The sequence below is a fragment of the Coffea arabica genome, chromosome 2e, assembly GCF_036785885.1.
Source record: "Coffea arabica cultivar ET-39 chromosome 2e, Coffea Arabica ET-39 HiFi, whole genome shotgun sequence".
Classification (NCBI taxonomy): Eukaryota; Viridiplantae; Streptophyta; class Magnoliopsida; order Gentianales; family Rubiaceae; genus Coffea; species Coffea arabica.
In genome coordinates, this window is record NC_092313.1 from 10251306 (window position 1) to 10264652 (window position 13347).

Genomic DNA, 13347 nt, shown 5'->3' on the forward strand with positions numbered 1-13347 from the left:
TTGGTGCAATATTTACCACCTATCGGGTGGCAGCAAATCTGTTGGTGCAATATTTACCACCTATCGGCAGGCAAGTGATCGGCTGTCAAGCATCAGCGCCAACACAATCTAAAGATTGTCCCTCAACTGATTGGCCGATTCGATTGCTTGAACTTCTCATGTGTTTTTTATCTAACATGATGAACAATGTCTTTCATCATCTCATTCAAATACAATTGTTAATCTATAAATGGTTATGTTGCAAATTTTATTGACCCGCTATTTGGTTTCACACACACATCTGTTCTTGGTACAAAATCCACTAATCTATTCGACGTGACTCTTTGTTTATATTTCATGCCAGCTTGCTGAGTTCACAGCTTGATAACATTTTCAATTTGGTTACAATTCTTATTCAGTTAAATTAAGTAAATTTGAAGAACAGAACTTTGCCATATTATTTTTGTTAATAAAAGGGTTAACGAATCTCCACAAAATTTCTTTAGTGAATGTGTAAACAAAAAATTAGTAAAAAAAAAAGATTAATAAAAAATTCAAAATCCAAAAATCAAATGTAGGAACTACATGTTTGTTGTGGAGAAGAGGCGGATGAGGATTGAGCTCCTCTTAGGCCTTTCTGTTTGGGTCGATGGACAAATACTGGGCCATCTTGACGAAATCCATATTAGAAATGGAGAAGAATCTGAAAAGTTCGGAAAATGAAGTCTCGCCCAATTACATGGGGCGACAGCCACATGCAAATGGATGGGCCAATGATTTCTCCCAAAGCCCAAACTTTAACAAATCAAACATCTTTGAATTGACTCATCTTTAACCTACCGCAATTTGCCCACAACAGTTATCCAAGAAAACAAATATTTTTCTCATTATTTCCGAGCTACTGCAAGCAACGTTCATTGCCTTAGTATCTGTTAAAATTTTGTGGAATTCAGCAAAGTTGCCTCGTACAGTGGTTTGCATTGTTTGTTGTATTTCAACTTGAAAATTGCTTCGCCCATCAATTTCAGCAGACAACCATAGCGGTCTACTATTTGTGCCTCTTTTAAATTGTGCAAGAGATGCATAATGGTAATAACAATCCTTAATCTCCAAGACGGTCGGCATCTCAAAATGGTAGACAAATAATGATCTCTCAAACGATTGTCCAAAGAGTGTCTATTAGGCCCTGGATAACGCACCTAAATCACACTCAATTTATCGTGTGAATATATATTAATAATTATTCTTATCCTCATTTGTATTTATACACTTTTTCTAATTAACTTTATACACTCAATCTTTGGGATAAGGATGTGAGACCCGTGTCATTCACAATCTCCACCGAGGAAACCAAAAATGCACTAGCTAAAATTGACAATTGAGAACAATCCAAACCAAGTATACCAATTATATCCAAGAATTTCAAAGTTCCTTAATGCAGATTAAAATTATACAAATCAAGAAAACATGAGCTCTAGGAAAAGGGCACATTTATTGTAGTAATCTGTTGATAAAAAGAGAGAGTCATATAGGATAACTGAAATCATTCAGATCCCTTCAATTTCTTGGCAATGCCTGCAATGTATTTGCCCTGGTGGAAAGCAATTTGCAGCTCAAGCTCAGTAGGCTGTCTGGAGCCATCACCAGCAAAGGTTCCAGCGCCATAAGGACTGCCACCTTTGACCTTCTCCATCTCAAACATTCCAGCTCCAGCAGTGTAGCCAATAGGAACAAAAATCATCCCATGATGCACAAGTTGGGTAATGGCTGTCAATCTGCAAATATTTTCTCAAGAGTCAGTTGAATCATTTCTCATTCGCGTCCAATGTCTGAAAAAAGATGCTCTAGAAGTCAAATTATTAATCCAGTCGGTCCTTACGGGGTGGTCTCCTGGCCGCCTCCTTGGGATCCCGTCGAGTAGAAAATACCAGCAGGCTTGCCTGCCAGCTTCTGGGCTCCCCACAAGCTGCCTGTTGCATCCATAAATGCCTTAAATTGGGCAGCCATCATCCCGAATCTGGTGGGGAAGCCAAATATGAAAGCATCAGCCTCAGGGAGTTCATGTGGAGTAATTATAGGGACATCGCTCTTTTGGGGAGCACCCATCTTTCCAAGAATTTCCGCAGAAAGAGTTTCTGGCACCTGTTACACATTACAATAAAACTCACATCAGCGTGTCTGCCTAACGCTTTGAACTCTAGTTTGACCCAAATATGCTGAGAAAAACCATTAAAAAAAAAAAAACAAAAACAGATGTGCAGTCTTGACATAATTTCTAATTTGACTTTGACAAAATTCTCAAAATTAATAGTCAAGTCCAAGAATCTAATGACAGTGTTTAGGTAGGACTATGCACAAACCTCTGAATTTCCCCTAATTGAGAATGTATACTTTGACAATACCAACAGAAGCATTTATTGATATCGTCTGTGTACGAAGGCTACCAAACAACTAACATTTAGTCCATATGTGTAATCTGCAGGAGCAAAATTTGTACAAAAAGAAGTTGCATTAATTTGGACAATTCCAGTTACGTGTCAAGTACCTGCCACAGCTTTACCTCCACCCCTTCCACACAATCAGCTCCCTTCTTGATCTCATGGGCAAGTTTCTCAACATGTCCATAGGTTGAGTAGTAACTGCAACAAAGAAGAAAACCTTTTATAGACCGAAATCTAATTCAAAGTGGAAAACTTCAGGCTTTTAGATTTAGAAAACACGAAGCAGCATGAATCAATCCAATTTTTGATTGGTCTTTTGCTATTGCTTTCTACAAATCTAGGAACCCAGAAAACAGTCAGAGTGAAAGTCACCATCAACCAAAATCTGCAGTTGTGGATTTACTGTAGAGATGATAAAATCAGAGAGTCAAATGCACTTGCAACTATAAAGCACATAAAGAGATTATAATCCATGGACAACATTTCGTAACCTTTCCCACATATTAACATTCAAATCACAACAGCCAAACATATTAATGGACAAGAATAATTCTAAGATCCAGATGCGGTTCTTTATGTTCAGGGATAGACCAAAGTGCAACAAAACAAAATAATTGCAGCAAATCATAGTTGTATACAAACATATAGCAATGAGTTTCAAACCAAAAAAAGATGCATGATATGATCAGGCCCACAAAACAAGATAAAGATAATATGAAATACTGAGATGAGAAAACTAGCCCCATCCCGTGATTCTTTTCATTTGAAATGGAAAAGACATCAACATAAAGGGACGACGACTGAAACAACCCTGATGCATCCTAAAAGAATGTAACGAGTGAGAAAAGCGTACACAATGTAGACTTTGGTGGCCATTGGATCAAGAAACTTTCAGTGGTTGAAGAGAAGGAAAGGCAGCTCCTTTGTTTTAAAGTATACTGGGAGATGGAAGAAACGTTGGAAGATTGCTTAAACAAAAGGGTGAACCCCTGTATATATAGCGGGGAACGAGTTGACCTTTCCATTCGTTTTTCTTTTTTCTTTTCACTTTTTTAGGTGAGAGATAATTAATTTGTTTGTTACAACAATACAACTGAATCGCCTCAGAGCAGTCTCAGATTAATTTGATCTGTCGTTTTTTGAATTATTATTTGTCTCTGTTAACAATTAATGGAGTCTTCGCTTTTTTTCTTTTTCCTTTTTTTCTGGTTGAAGCAAAATATGGTGGAATCTGTTGCCTTAAAGAAGTTTAAAATTTATGTCCCGTCATATTAGTTGTTGGTGAACATTTTCTCTTATCAATACTATCGGAAACTTGTGCAGTTAATACAATATCTTCCTTCCTGGACTAAGGGCTCCATCGGTTGTCAGTAAAAACTGTTTTGAACGATCTAATATTTTTTGAATAAAATGTAATTCTATGTGAATTATTTATAAAACTTAACAATAGAGACACAATTATTATATATGAAATCCACATAAACAGTAACAAAATATCGCACCTATGTTGTAAGAATCTTCAAGAAATTTATAAAGAGTTACAAAACGTTTAAAAAATGTTACACTATCCTGCTTCCTTCCTTATTCTTCTTTACATTTCCTTTCATATTAGTTTTTTTTAACTATCTTTTTTTTTTACTATTTTTTTTTAACTATCTTTTTTTTTAACCTTCCCTACTTCCCCTATTTCCTTTCTATCCCAAACTTACCAGTCAGAATTTGAACCCTAATCTACAAGGTGGGAGTTTAACTCTTTAGCCACTAGGCCTTCACCCTTCCTATCACAAACTTGCCCATTAGAATTTGAACCCTAATCTACTAGGTGGGAGTTTAACTCCTTGGCCACTAGCCCTTAACTACTAGTGGTTCCATGTCATATCAGTTGTTGGTAGACATTTTACTAAAACAAATTTTGGCAACTTAAGTAATTGACAAGATATTCTCCTTAAGCTTCTTTATTTTCCTGATATTGCAAGGATATTGGTTGGACCTAAAAAGTTTTTTAGATACGAATCTACCAATTAATGGAAAAATAATCAACAGTTGCGTATCTCTCGGACGGGACTGCAATGAATTGTAGATCGTAACATTAGCGCTAAATGGGTCAACAAAACTTGCCCAGTATGTGCACTAAAGGTTTGCGTAGATGACAAGATTTTTTTTTTTTTTTTTTGGTAAAAAAAATTGGATGAGTTCGATTTTGATTATCATAACATATCAGAATATGCTCTTAAAGCCATAGGTTATTTTAAAGTTGTTCTTATAGACAACACGATTTTTTTTTTTAGAAAACAGTTCGTTCTTATCAATTGATTCAACTTGTATTTAAATGCATAATAACGTTCATTTTCAATCAGATGGATCCTAGTGGATCCTGCCCAAAAAAAAAAGAGATATCAGATATGGTAGAGTAATTTCGGGTCTATCCCAAGCACAAATATTCATTGTTACCGTCGGTTCATTGATGGAGCTGCTTGGACCATTTCCGTCATTTTCCATAATAATTAAATAAACCAATGGTTGATGTCACGCTTCTCATCATTACCTCGTAATCTTTGTTTATACTATCTGCAAAATCATCTGGACGGCTCAGTTGTATATCAATGGCTAGCTTGCATTTTAGGAAGAACTCAAAAGAAGGTGCAGCTGGGAACAAAGAATAAGAAAAAGTAAAAGTAGCAGTTCTAAGTAACTTTCGTGATGGCTCTTGGTTTTTGTTTCGAGAGCCTATCTTGGATTGGTCCACTACAGTTCGGCCATCAATATTCTAGACTACATCATTGACTTGACCACATTATCTTCATGGCTTCTGCGCTAGAAAAGATGACAATCCCTGAATTATTTTTCCTTCTTTTTATTGTTTTTTTTATTTTGTTTGTTAGGTCTTTTTTCTTAAAAACATGCTCATGGGGAATGAATGGGGAACAGAAAAAGGCTTTAAAAAATTGCCTAGTGATGAATCTCAACACGACACAATCTGATTATATATATATATATATATATATCTTCTCCCTCGCCAAACAACAATTCCATTAACATGTTTAGGTTTCTATCTTCTGTCGACAAATTTGCATAGTTTTGCATGCATGAACCTGTGATTAATTTGCTCCATCTTAATAATACTTCTTGTCTCATAGCTCGTAATCAACACTAATACTCCAAAGTGTGAGGCAAAGAAATTGTTGAGATTCTAGCAATTAGATGAAGTCATGAAGCTGGATAAAGTTGCAAATTAACATCTTTTCTGACAAATCCAAATACATGTTCGTTACAGAAAGCTTACGGGTCCGGTCCGGAAATTTAAATGAAAGTAAAAGGAAAACGGCTTATATTCCTTGAATTGGCAACAATAATAATGTTCATAGTCATTGAAAAAAATACTAATGTGGCAGAATTAGATTATTCACCATGCAAGCATATTCCATGAACAACTGATCCCAAAAGTTGCAAATTAAAAAGTCGCATATAAAATGGTTACTAATTAATAATGTAACGAGCTTAGGAAATAATAGCTTTTAAGCAAGATCTCGAGTTTAAACCTGTACAAAGGAGACACAAATACTGAGTGAAATTGCCCTCCTTCTCGGGTTTGTTTGGACAGCTGATTATTTTCCCAAATATATTTGGTTACATCATCATTACAATTTCCAATACACCTTTTTATCTTCCCAATTATCTTTTTATCTCACATAAATTAAATCACAAAAAGTACTACAGTAAAAATATCTCAAATAACTTACAATCCAAACAAGGTACACGAACAACGGAGAATTCTACACCCAAAAAAAAAAAAAAAAAAAGAATACATGAATGGCTGTGGAGTTGGAATCCAGCTCTTGTTAATTTCCTTGAATCTAAATCGTAATATAATCGTCACGACCTCGTCATTATTAACAAAGGCCCTCCTTTTTTTTTTTGAGGTCATTATTAACAAAAGCTTACACCATCGATTTCTTCCCAACGCCGTCAATCCATAGAAGTTCTGAGATGATAGAAGTAAGTGAGCTGGCAGATGAACTGTGGAATGGTGGAAATAATTGACCTGGCAATAGGCGGCCGAATGGCAAATCTTTTCATTTGCTAAACACTTACTATCTGCTTTGTTTTTATTTTTGACGCCTAATAATTAATATCTAAAGGGATAATTCTATAAACCTCCCCTAAGGTTTCTGATAATTGCAACTATCCTTTTGAAATTGAAAAATTACACTTACCTCCATTGGTATTATGAAAAGACTACAATAACTTTGACAACTCTACAAATTCTAAATAAAAACTGGTTATAAAGGCCAAAAAAAAAAAAAAAACCTCATCTTGTAAATATTTCTTTATCCAATAGTTCTAACCTTATCTCACCCGATACATTAAATATTCAATTCTTAGGTGATTTTGAATAAACTCCTTGCTTAGTTTTATAAATAGCCGACTAGTAGGGATGCATTTGTTGAAAATGGTTTCTTCACAACTTACACTGCAAAGCAAAAAAGGAAGTCCAAATGTTAAAAAAATGATACCTTGAAACATGGCCTAAATTTTTCTACAAAAAACTACCTTAAAATTTTGTACTTAATAAGTAACGCTGATGTTTGATTTCTTTTGTCATTTAATTTATTTTGTAAATCAAATAGGGGCAATATAGGATATTTATTAAACTTTTTGTGCTTACGTCACCATTTTTTACCAAAACATACTTTCTAAAGGAGGTTTCTATAATTTTTTAAATTACAGGGGAAGTGGTTGCAATTGTTATAAACCTTAGAGAAGGTTTTTGAAATTATTCCATATATAAATAATCACAAAAAATAACAGAGTATAATTTAACTCGATGATTAGTATCTCCTCGGTCTGTACTTTACAAGCTGGGAACTTTCATAATTATAATCTTCTCGGGAATCAAAATTAAACTCCTCGTATCCGAAGTATGTTTACGAGGCTACCAAAGTCGTTGGAACGCTAGGAGGTGCTTTGCTTGACTTTGCATTGGTTCAAATCCAGTGCATCAAGAACTATAAACCTTTGGGGATGCTTTACTTGACTTTGCATTGGCTCAAATCCAGTGCATCAAGAACTATAGACCTTTCTTTATTTTTCTTTTTTACTGGTTTTTCTATATTTTATCAGCCGAAAAAGTTTAGTTAGAATAAAAAGTTGAATGGATGCCGGCTTTATGGAATCTTTCATGTATAAAATATTAGTTCACGAAATAAGAAATATTTGTTTGATCTTGAAGCTGCCGTCTGTGAAATGGTCTTGTCAGCATAATCAAATCTGATTGGCATATTATGTGAGAAGTGTTCAAATAAATATTCCAATCAGACTTCAATGTATCTAATCAGCAGATGTAATGCCAAGCCAAGTTATAAAGTCAGTGATTAGACAAGCAATACGACATAATTACGAATGGCAAGCAACTAGCTTGCCAGAGCTACTAATTAACATTTATCATTTTCATTATTATTATTATTATTATTATTATTATTATTATTGTGGTTGTTGTTGTTGTTGTTATTGGTTTCTTGGTGCGGAAATTGCAGGTCCCCCAGTGACTAGACAAAAGAAATTTGATGGAATCGTGGAATTAAAGATGAACAATTTATGGACCTTATAAAAGCATATATATTCTTCTTTTTTTTTTTTTTTGCTGACGGAGTGGGTGTCCGGGTCAATCCTTACGGGGCCCGACTAATCCCACTCCGGTCCGGGAGGAGAGGCCCCATCCCCCGAACACGATAACCACGGGATTCGAACTCTTGCGGGCACTGGACACCAACTCCTAAGGAGGTTTGCTGAGACCAACCGAGCTGCTCATGAGGAGCAAGCAATTTGGTGGAAGGCAAGGGTTAAACCCCTGACCTTCCACCCCACCAAGAGAGGTGGTGGCCACTGAGCTAGAGCTCTGTGATTAAAAAGCATATATATTCAAAGTCGGTCAATTTTTAGTGTCGCTGTAGCTGAAGTGCAATATGTAGGGTATGGTGTATAAAGGAAAAGGAGGACAAGTTTTTGCGAGACTCATTGACGAATTTCCGGTTTCCTACTATAAGAGAAGAAATAAGAAAAAGTTTTTATATCCATATTTTCTTTTATTATTACGCTATCTGCATTACATTATAAATGTGGAAGTTGGTTAATGTAGTAGTTATCCCACTTAAGTCATTCATTGATAATGATCCATAACAAAATGTTCTAACACTTGGAAAAAGTATAAATATGAAGTTCCAAGTGCCTTAGGGTTGGTTAGGTGCACAATTATTCAATTGCAGATGAAATCACAGAAGCTAATTAAAATTTCAAGTGGTTTGACCAACTAACTACAATGTATGCCCTGATCAATCACCTCAAAGCAATTTATCATATTGTGCCATATGGACATGTAGTGACGTCAATTAATTAAATCATTCATGCAAGGACACATATAATTTTAATCCATTTGTAAAGCCTAATTTTGTTGATTCCAAAAAAATCGTGTGTACTCAATGTTTGACGTGTTTGTAACTTTTCAATTACTGGAACTTAAGCCTGCATGAGGGTTTTGAGCTTTGTTCTCTGATTAAGTTGGTAGAAAGGTTTATTGAGGTAAAAAGAAAGATTTTTTTTTCATAGATACTGGTTTTACACAAGAAAAAGGCTCGTATAAACTCTATCTGTAGGACTTACAATTTATGCGAGATAGCTGTATGTAAACTATTCCCCGTAACAGGATGACCCATCAACAGAAGCAAGTGTCTTGTATTAAATCATTTCAGATTTACTTTTAATTTGAATCCGATAGCTTTTTCTCTCTAATTTGTGGTTCAACGTCGCGGTCGTGCAGTAGTCACATGATTGTTCCATATCGATCGCGACATATCAATTGTAAATTGAGTGATATGCATATTATAGTAGATAAGAGTTATCAAATATTCCAAAAAAATTTGCGTTGCAATTTTTTGTCTCCCAAAAAAATTTTTTTGGTTTCATTTCCAATTTAAAATAGCGTAACTCAGGTGAGTTTCAATCGATATACAATTAGTCTGAGTTGACTCGATTAGTATTGATTGAGTTAAATCGAGTCATATTGAACACAAATCCACTAGTGACTAGAAATCAGGATCAGAGTTGATACAACTCGAGTTAAGTCGAGTCGTATCAAGTATCAACTCTGTAGGTACATATTAATACGACTGGAAAATCAGCTACAACAACTCAGCCAGCATACGCCACAATGAAAATCAGGATCCGAGTCTGAGCCTAAACACTCGACAATCGATGACTTTAATTTTCAGGCATAAGCACTTGGTCTAGTTTAACATGTAGCCTAAGGACATAATGGCCCTCGAGTGGAAGGAAGCACGCCAGCAAGACACGTTAAGTAGGAGAAATGGTTTTTGCTTCAAAAATGCCCTTAAAAACGTGACCCTTCCCATCATAATTTCTGAAGCATTAGGGTTAGAACGTATTAGATTTACAAAGCATATGGACTGTATCCTTTTTCGCTTTTATGGTAGAGTTTCACCCTCCCATCATAATTATTGCCTTGTAGTTGCCTTTTGGGAGCATAGCGTTATGAATATGTGGTGGGCTTTCTGCTCGTGTTGAGCCACTGCTGAATCCTCCAATAATTGCGAAGGAAATGTAGCTTTCCCTTCGAATGCTAACGGCACAATATTCCATTTTCCAACGATCTAGAGGATCCTGGTTGCATGCCTTCTTACTTTTGTCCTTTTTTTTTTGACTAATTTCTTCCCTCCCTTTTCTTCTACTCCTTTTGCTTTATCTTTCCTTTCTTTTTTTATTTTTCTATGGGCGTTTGTTTTGATCTTTTCCTATTTTGTCTTATGGGGCTCACAATTATGGGAAGCATGAGACTACACAAGACAAGATTCGGGCTTCATTAGGTAGGTAAGGTCCATTTTGTCTAAAACATGTAGAAATAGGCCATTACATACATATTCATCAATTCCCATTCGAGCTTTGCAAAACCGGTAGCCCAATGATTTTGAGAAACAAAGAATACGTTACGGATGATTTCTTGTGCTCTATTTGTCGTTGTATTTGTTGAATATGTCACAAGAAAAGTTTATTTTAGGATAAAATTTTCGTTAGGGGAAAAATTGATTAAATTTTACTTTTAAGTTTTATTTATTCCAACAGATGAGTCTTGACCCAATCCTCTATTGGTAAGATTTTCCATTACAGCCTCCCTGTGCTGTTCAAATGGCCTTGGAAGTCAAGATTTCCGATTTTTTTTTTAAGGTTTTTCAAATCCCAGGACAAAATAACACATGATGTAAACTAGATTTGCATGCCTGGTTGTTTGCGAAAAGTGACCAAATTCTAGTAACTTTTTTTTTCTGTGATTTTTATTGCCGGACAACACCTCCATTACATGTGTCGGCCGGCAGTCACTTCAAAATATAGTACACAAAAAGATATTAAATCCAAGTCAACCCTGCGTTACCATACCCTCGTTCAAAAATATTTGAGCTTTGCATGCTTCCTACAGGCTACAACTACAAAAAGAAGAGCATTTAATAAAACAGCAAGCGTGCATTTCTACAGATCTACTGACAACATATCTATACAAAAATAAAAATAAAAATAAAAAAATTGGCTGATGATGTCTTGATTCAGACAATCAAATCCCTGCAAACAGACTTTCTTAACCAGGATACAAGAGATTTATGATCCACTTTCGTTGCTGACCTCCAACAAACATGGTATATGTTTAGGTACATGTTGTTTTAGAGGACAAGTAAGTATCCTCTTCATTTCATTTAGGGGACATAGGAAGGAAGGATCCTCCCCTTAAAACCTTCCATTCACCCCTTAGATGATGACACCCCATCAGTCACCTGTCTACCCTTGTTGGAAATAATTCATAATGAGCAGCCCTTTGGCCAAATCATCGTTCCACTTAAGTTTTTACATGGAAACTACATGGCTTTGTCACTTAACAATGGTCTAATGAAATAATTTATCAGCACTTTGATTTGATGTCTAGTCCACAACATCACATCTAGAAAACCATATAAAGTTTGAAGTGGATAACATCTAGCCTTCTATTGTATATAAAATGGCGAGATGTCATGTTGTCATGTCACTCACTAAAATAGGTAAATAGAGAATCCTCCATTTACCCTCTAAAACTCTGTCCTCTATTCTCTATTTACCCTCTAAAACTCTGTCCTCTTTTAAGTAAAGAGAATAAACCAGCAGTGCCACCCGCTGAAAAGGTGTATAGAAAATCCTACATTTACCCCCACAGACGAAAAGGATGTATATCATCTTCAAGTAAAGAAAATCAGGGAAAGAATCAACCATGATCTCACCTATTAAGCTTATACATAAACATTACAATGAAACAACAGATACAGAATTTGATCACCTAGATCACAAATCCATGCTTCCTTTACCAATATGCTATCATCACACAGATCAAAGTTTACTAGTAAACCAACATCACATCATCAATCGGAAAACCAGCAACAAGAAAGCAATTGTCACTGGTACAAGAAACGGCTAATGAAAATTGTTTGAACAGAGCGTCATCACCTCTATCAAGGCAAAAATGAAATTGCAGATGCCAAAAAGACGAGGGGAGAAGATACCAGAACAGGTTAGGACTACAAAAATAAGCAAGGATGATACGACAAAGTAGCATACCAAAGAGAAGTTCCCACCAAAAAAAAAAAAAAGAAAAAGAAAAAGAAACGTAATACAATGAAAGAAAGCAGTACAAGACAACATAAGGAGCATTTTTACACAACTTCAATTCAGTTCTCTTGGAAGCTGACCACTGTAGATGAGTACAATAAGTGAAAAACGAAATGTGACCTGTAATTCTCCACTAAAATACAGGACGAGGTCTACTAACCTCTATTAACAATAGAATATTGAAAGAGTAAGCAATAATTTTTTAAGAGCTCTAGTGGACATTTTCAAATTAATTGATCACATCAAGGATTCCCCCATGAACAAAATATCTTATACTGATTAGATTAATCCCTGAACTCTTAAAGGCTCGATAGAAAACAAATACAGGTACACCATCTACAAGGCAAAACTCTGAGCTTTAAGGTGGGATTGTCTTGATGCCAAGATATTGCCTGACCTAATTAGTGACCGTAAACTTCCTAGAAAGTAGTCGATAATCATCCTATTATATTGTCCAAATCTAGTTGATTCCTTTAGGACCCAATCAGAGCTAATGCTAGTAAACATGACCAAACATTCAAAACCAGCAGAATACGTTAGTAAATGCTCTGTACCAACAGGCATTGACAATACATTCCACTAGAGATAGACCCCTCATGCTTATTCTTGGAAACTTCATTCTTGTTTTACTAATCCAATGAAGAAGTAATAAAGCTGCCTACCATTATTCGTCACATTGCTTTCCACATTTTTTTTCCTAACTAAGCAACATTTCATGAATGACACGTAATTTCAGTAATAAAATGGCAGTGACAACCCCAACACTGAAAAAATAGGGAGCAAGAACTGAGAAGCAAATGAGGAATTTACAAACCCAAATATAATCCCCTTGTCAAACACCAATAATCACAAGTCATCAATTTTTAGCAACTTTTCTAAGTTGCTTAGAAAAAAGAGGCTACCATCGTAATTTCAATCCAGTTCAAATTTTCATATAACGACGAGAGAGCCCTAGGATTGCACTAAACCAATTCAATCAGTATCTATATTTTACAGGACACATTCAACAATAAAGTCAAATTCAGGCACTGAAATAGTCTTAAACTCCGTTACAAAATGATGGGACCATGAGTTGCACAAATGTCTCCACTCTACTAACTTGTCAAGGCATGCACATACTGGTACCAACACAAGTTGAACGAAGAATAATTTTCGACTAACAGCCAAAGAGAAAGGAACCATCCATGAATTTCCAATATCAGAGCTAAAAGAAAATAGAAGGAAAATTGGA

General features: G+C 35.5%; 1 protein-coding gene across 1 annotated transcript; it reads right to left on the bottom strand.

The window, feature by feature from the left end:
* Nucleotides 1–1357: 1357 nt before the first annotated feature.
* LOC113730860 (NAD(P)H dehydrogenase (quinone) FQR1-like) lies at nt 1358–3412 on the bottom strand. Its single transcript, XM_027255816.2, has 4 exons — nt 3274–3412; nt 2525–2618; nt 1859–2121; nt 1358–1754 (listed from the first exon to the last, which is right to left on the bottom strand). Exons 1-4 carry the CDS (start codon nt 3294–3296, stop codon nt 1523–1525), a joined length of 612 nt encoding a protein of 203 aa, XP_027111617.1. The 5' UTR covers nt 3297–3412; the 3' UTR covers nt 1358–1522.
* Between the last annotated feature and the right edge of the window lie 9935 nt (nt 3413–13347).

What these genes read in the sequence shown, in the direction of transcription:
- LOC113730860 (XM_027255816.2), bottom strand. Translation starts at nt 3,296, where the DNA reads ATGGCCACCAAAGTCTACATTGT. An exon ending in GCCACCAAAGTCTACATTGT is followed by an intron (nt 2,619 to 3,273) that starts GTACGCTTTTCT and finishes TCTTTGTTGCAG; the next exon opens with TTACTACTCAACCTATGGAC. An exon ending in TGGAGGTAAAGCTGTGGCAG is followed by an intron (nt 2,122 to 2,524) that starts GTACTTGACACG and finishes AATGTGTAACAG; the next exon opens with GTGCCAGAAACTCTTTCTGC.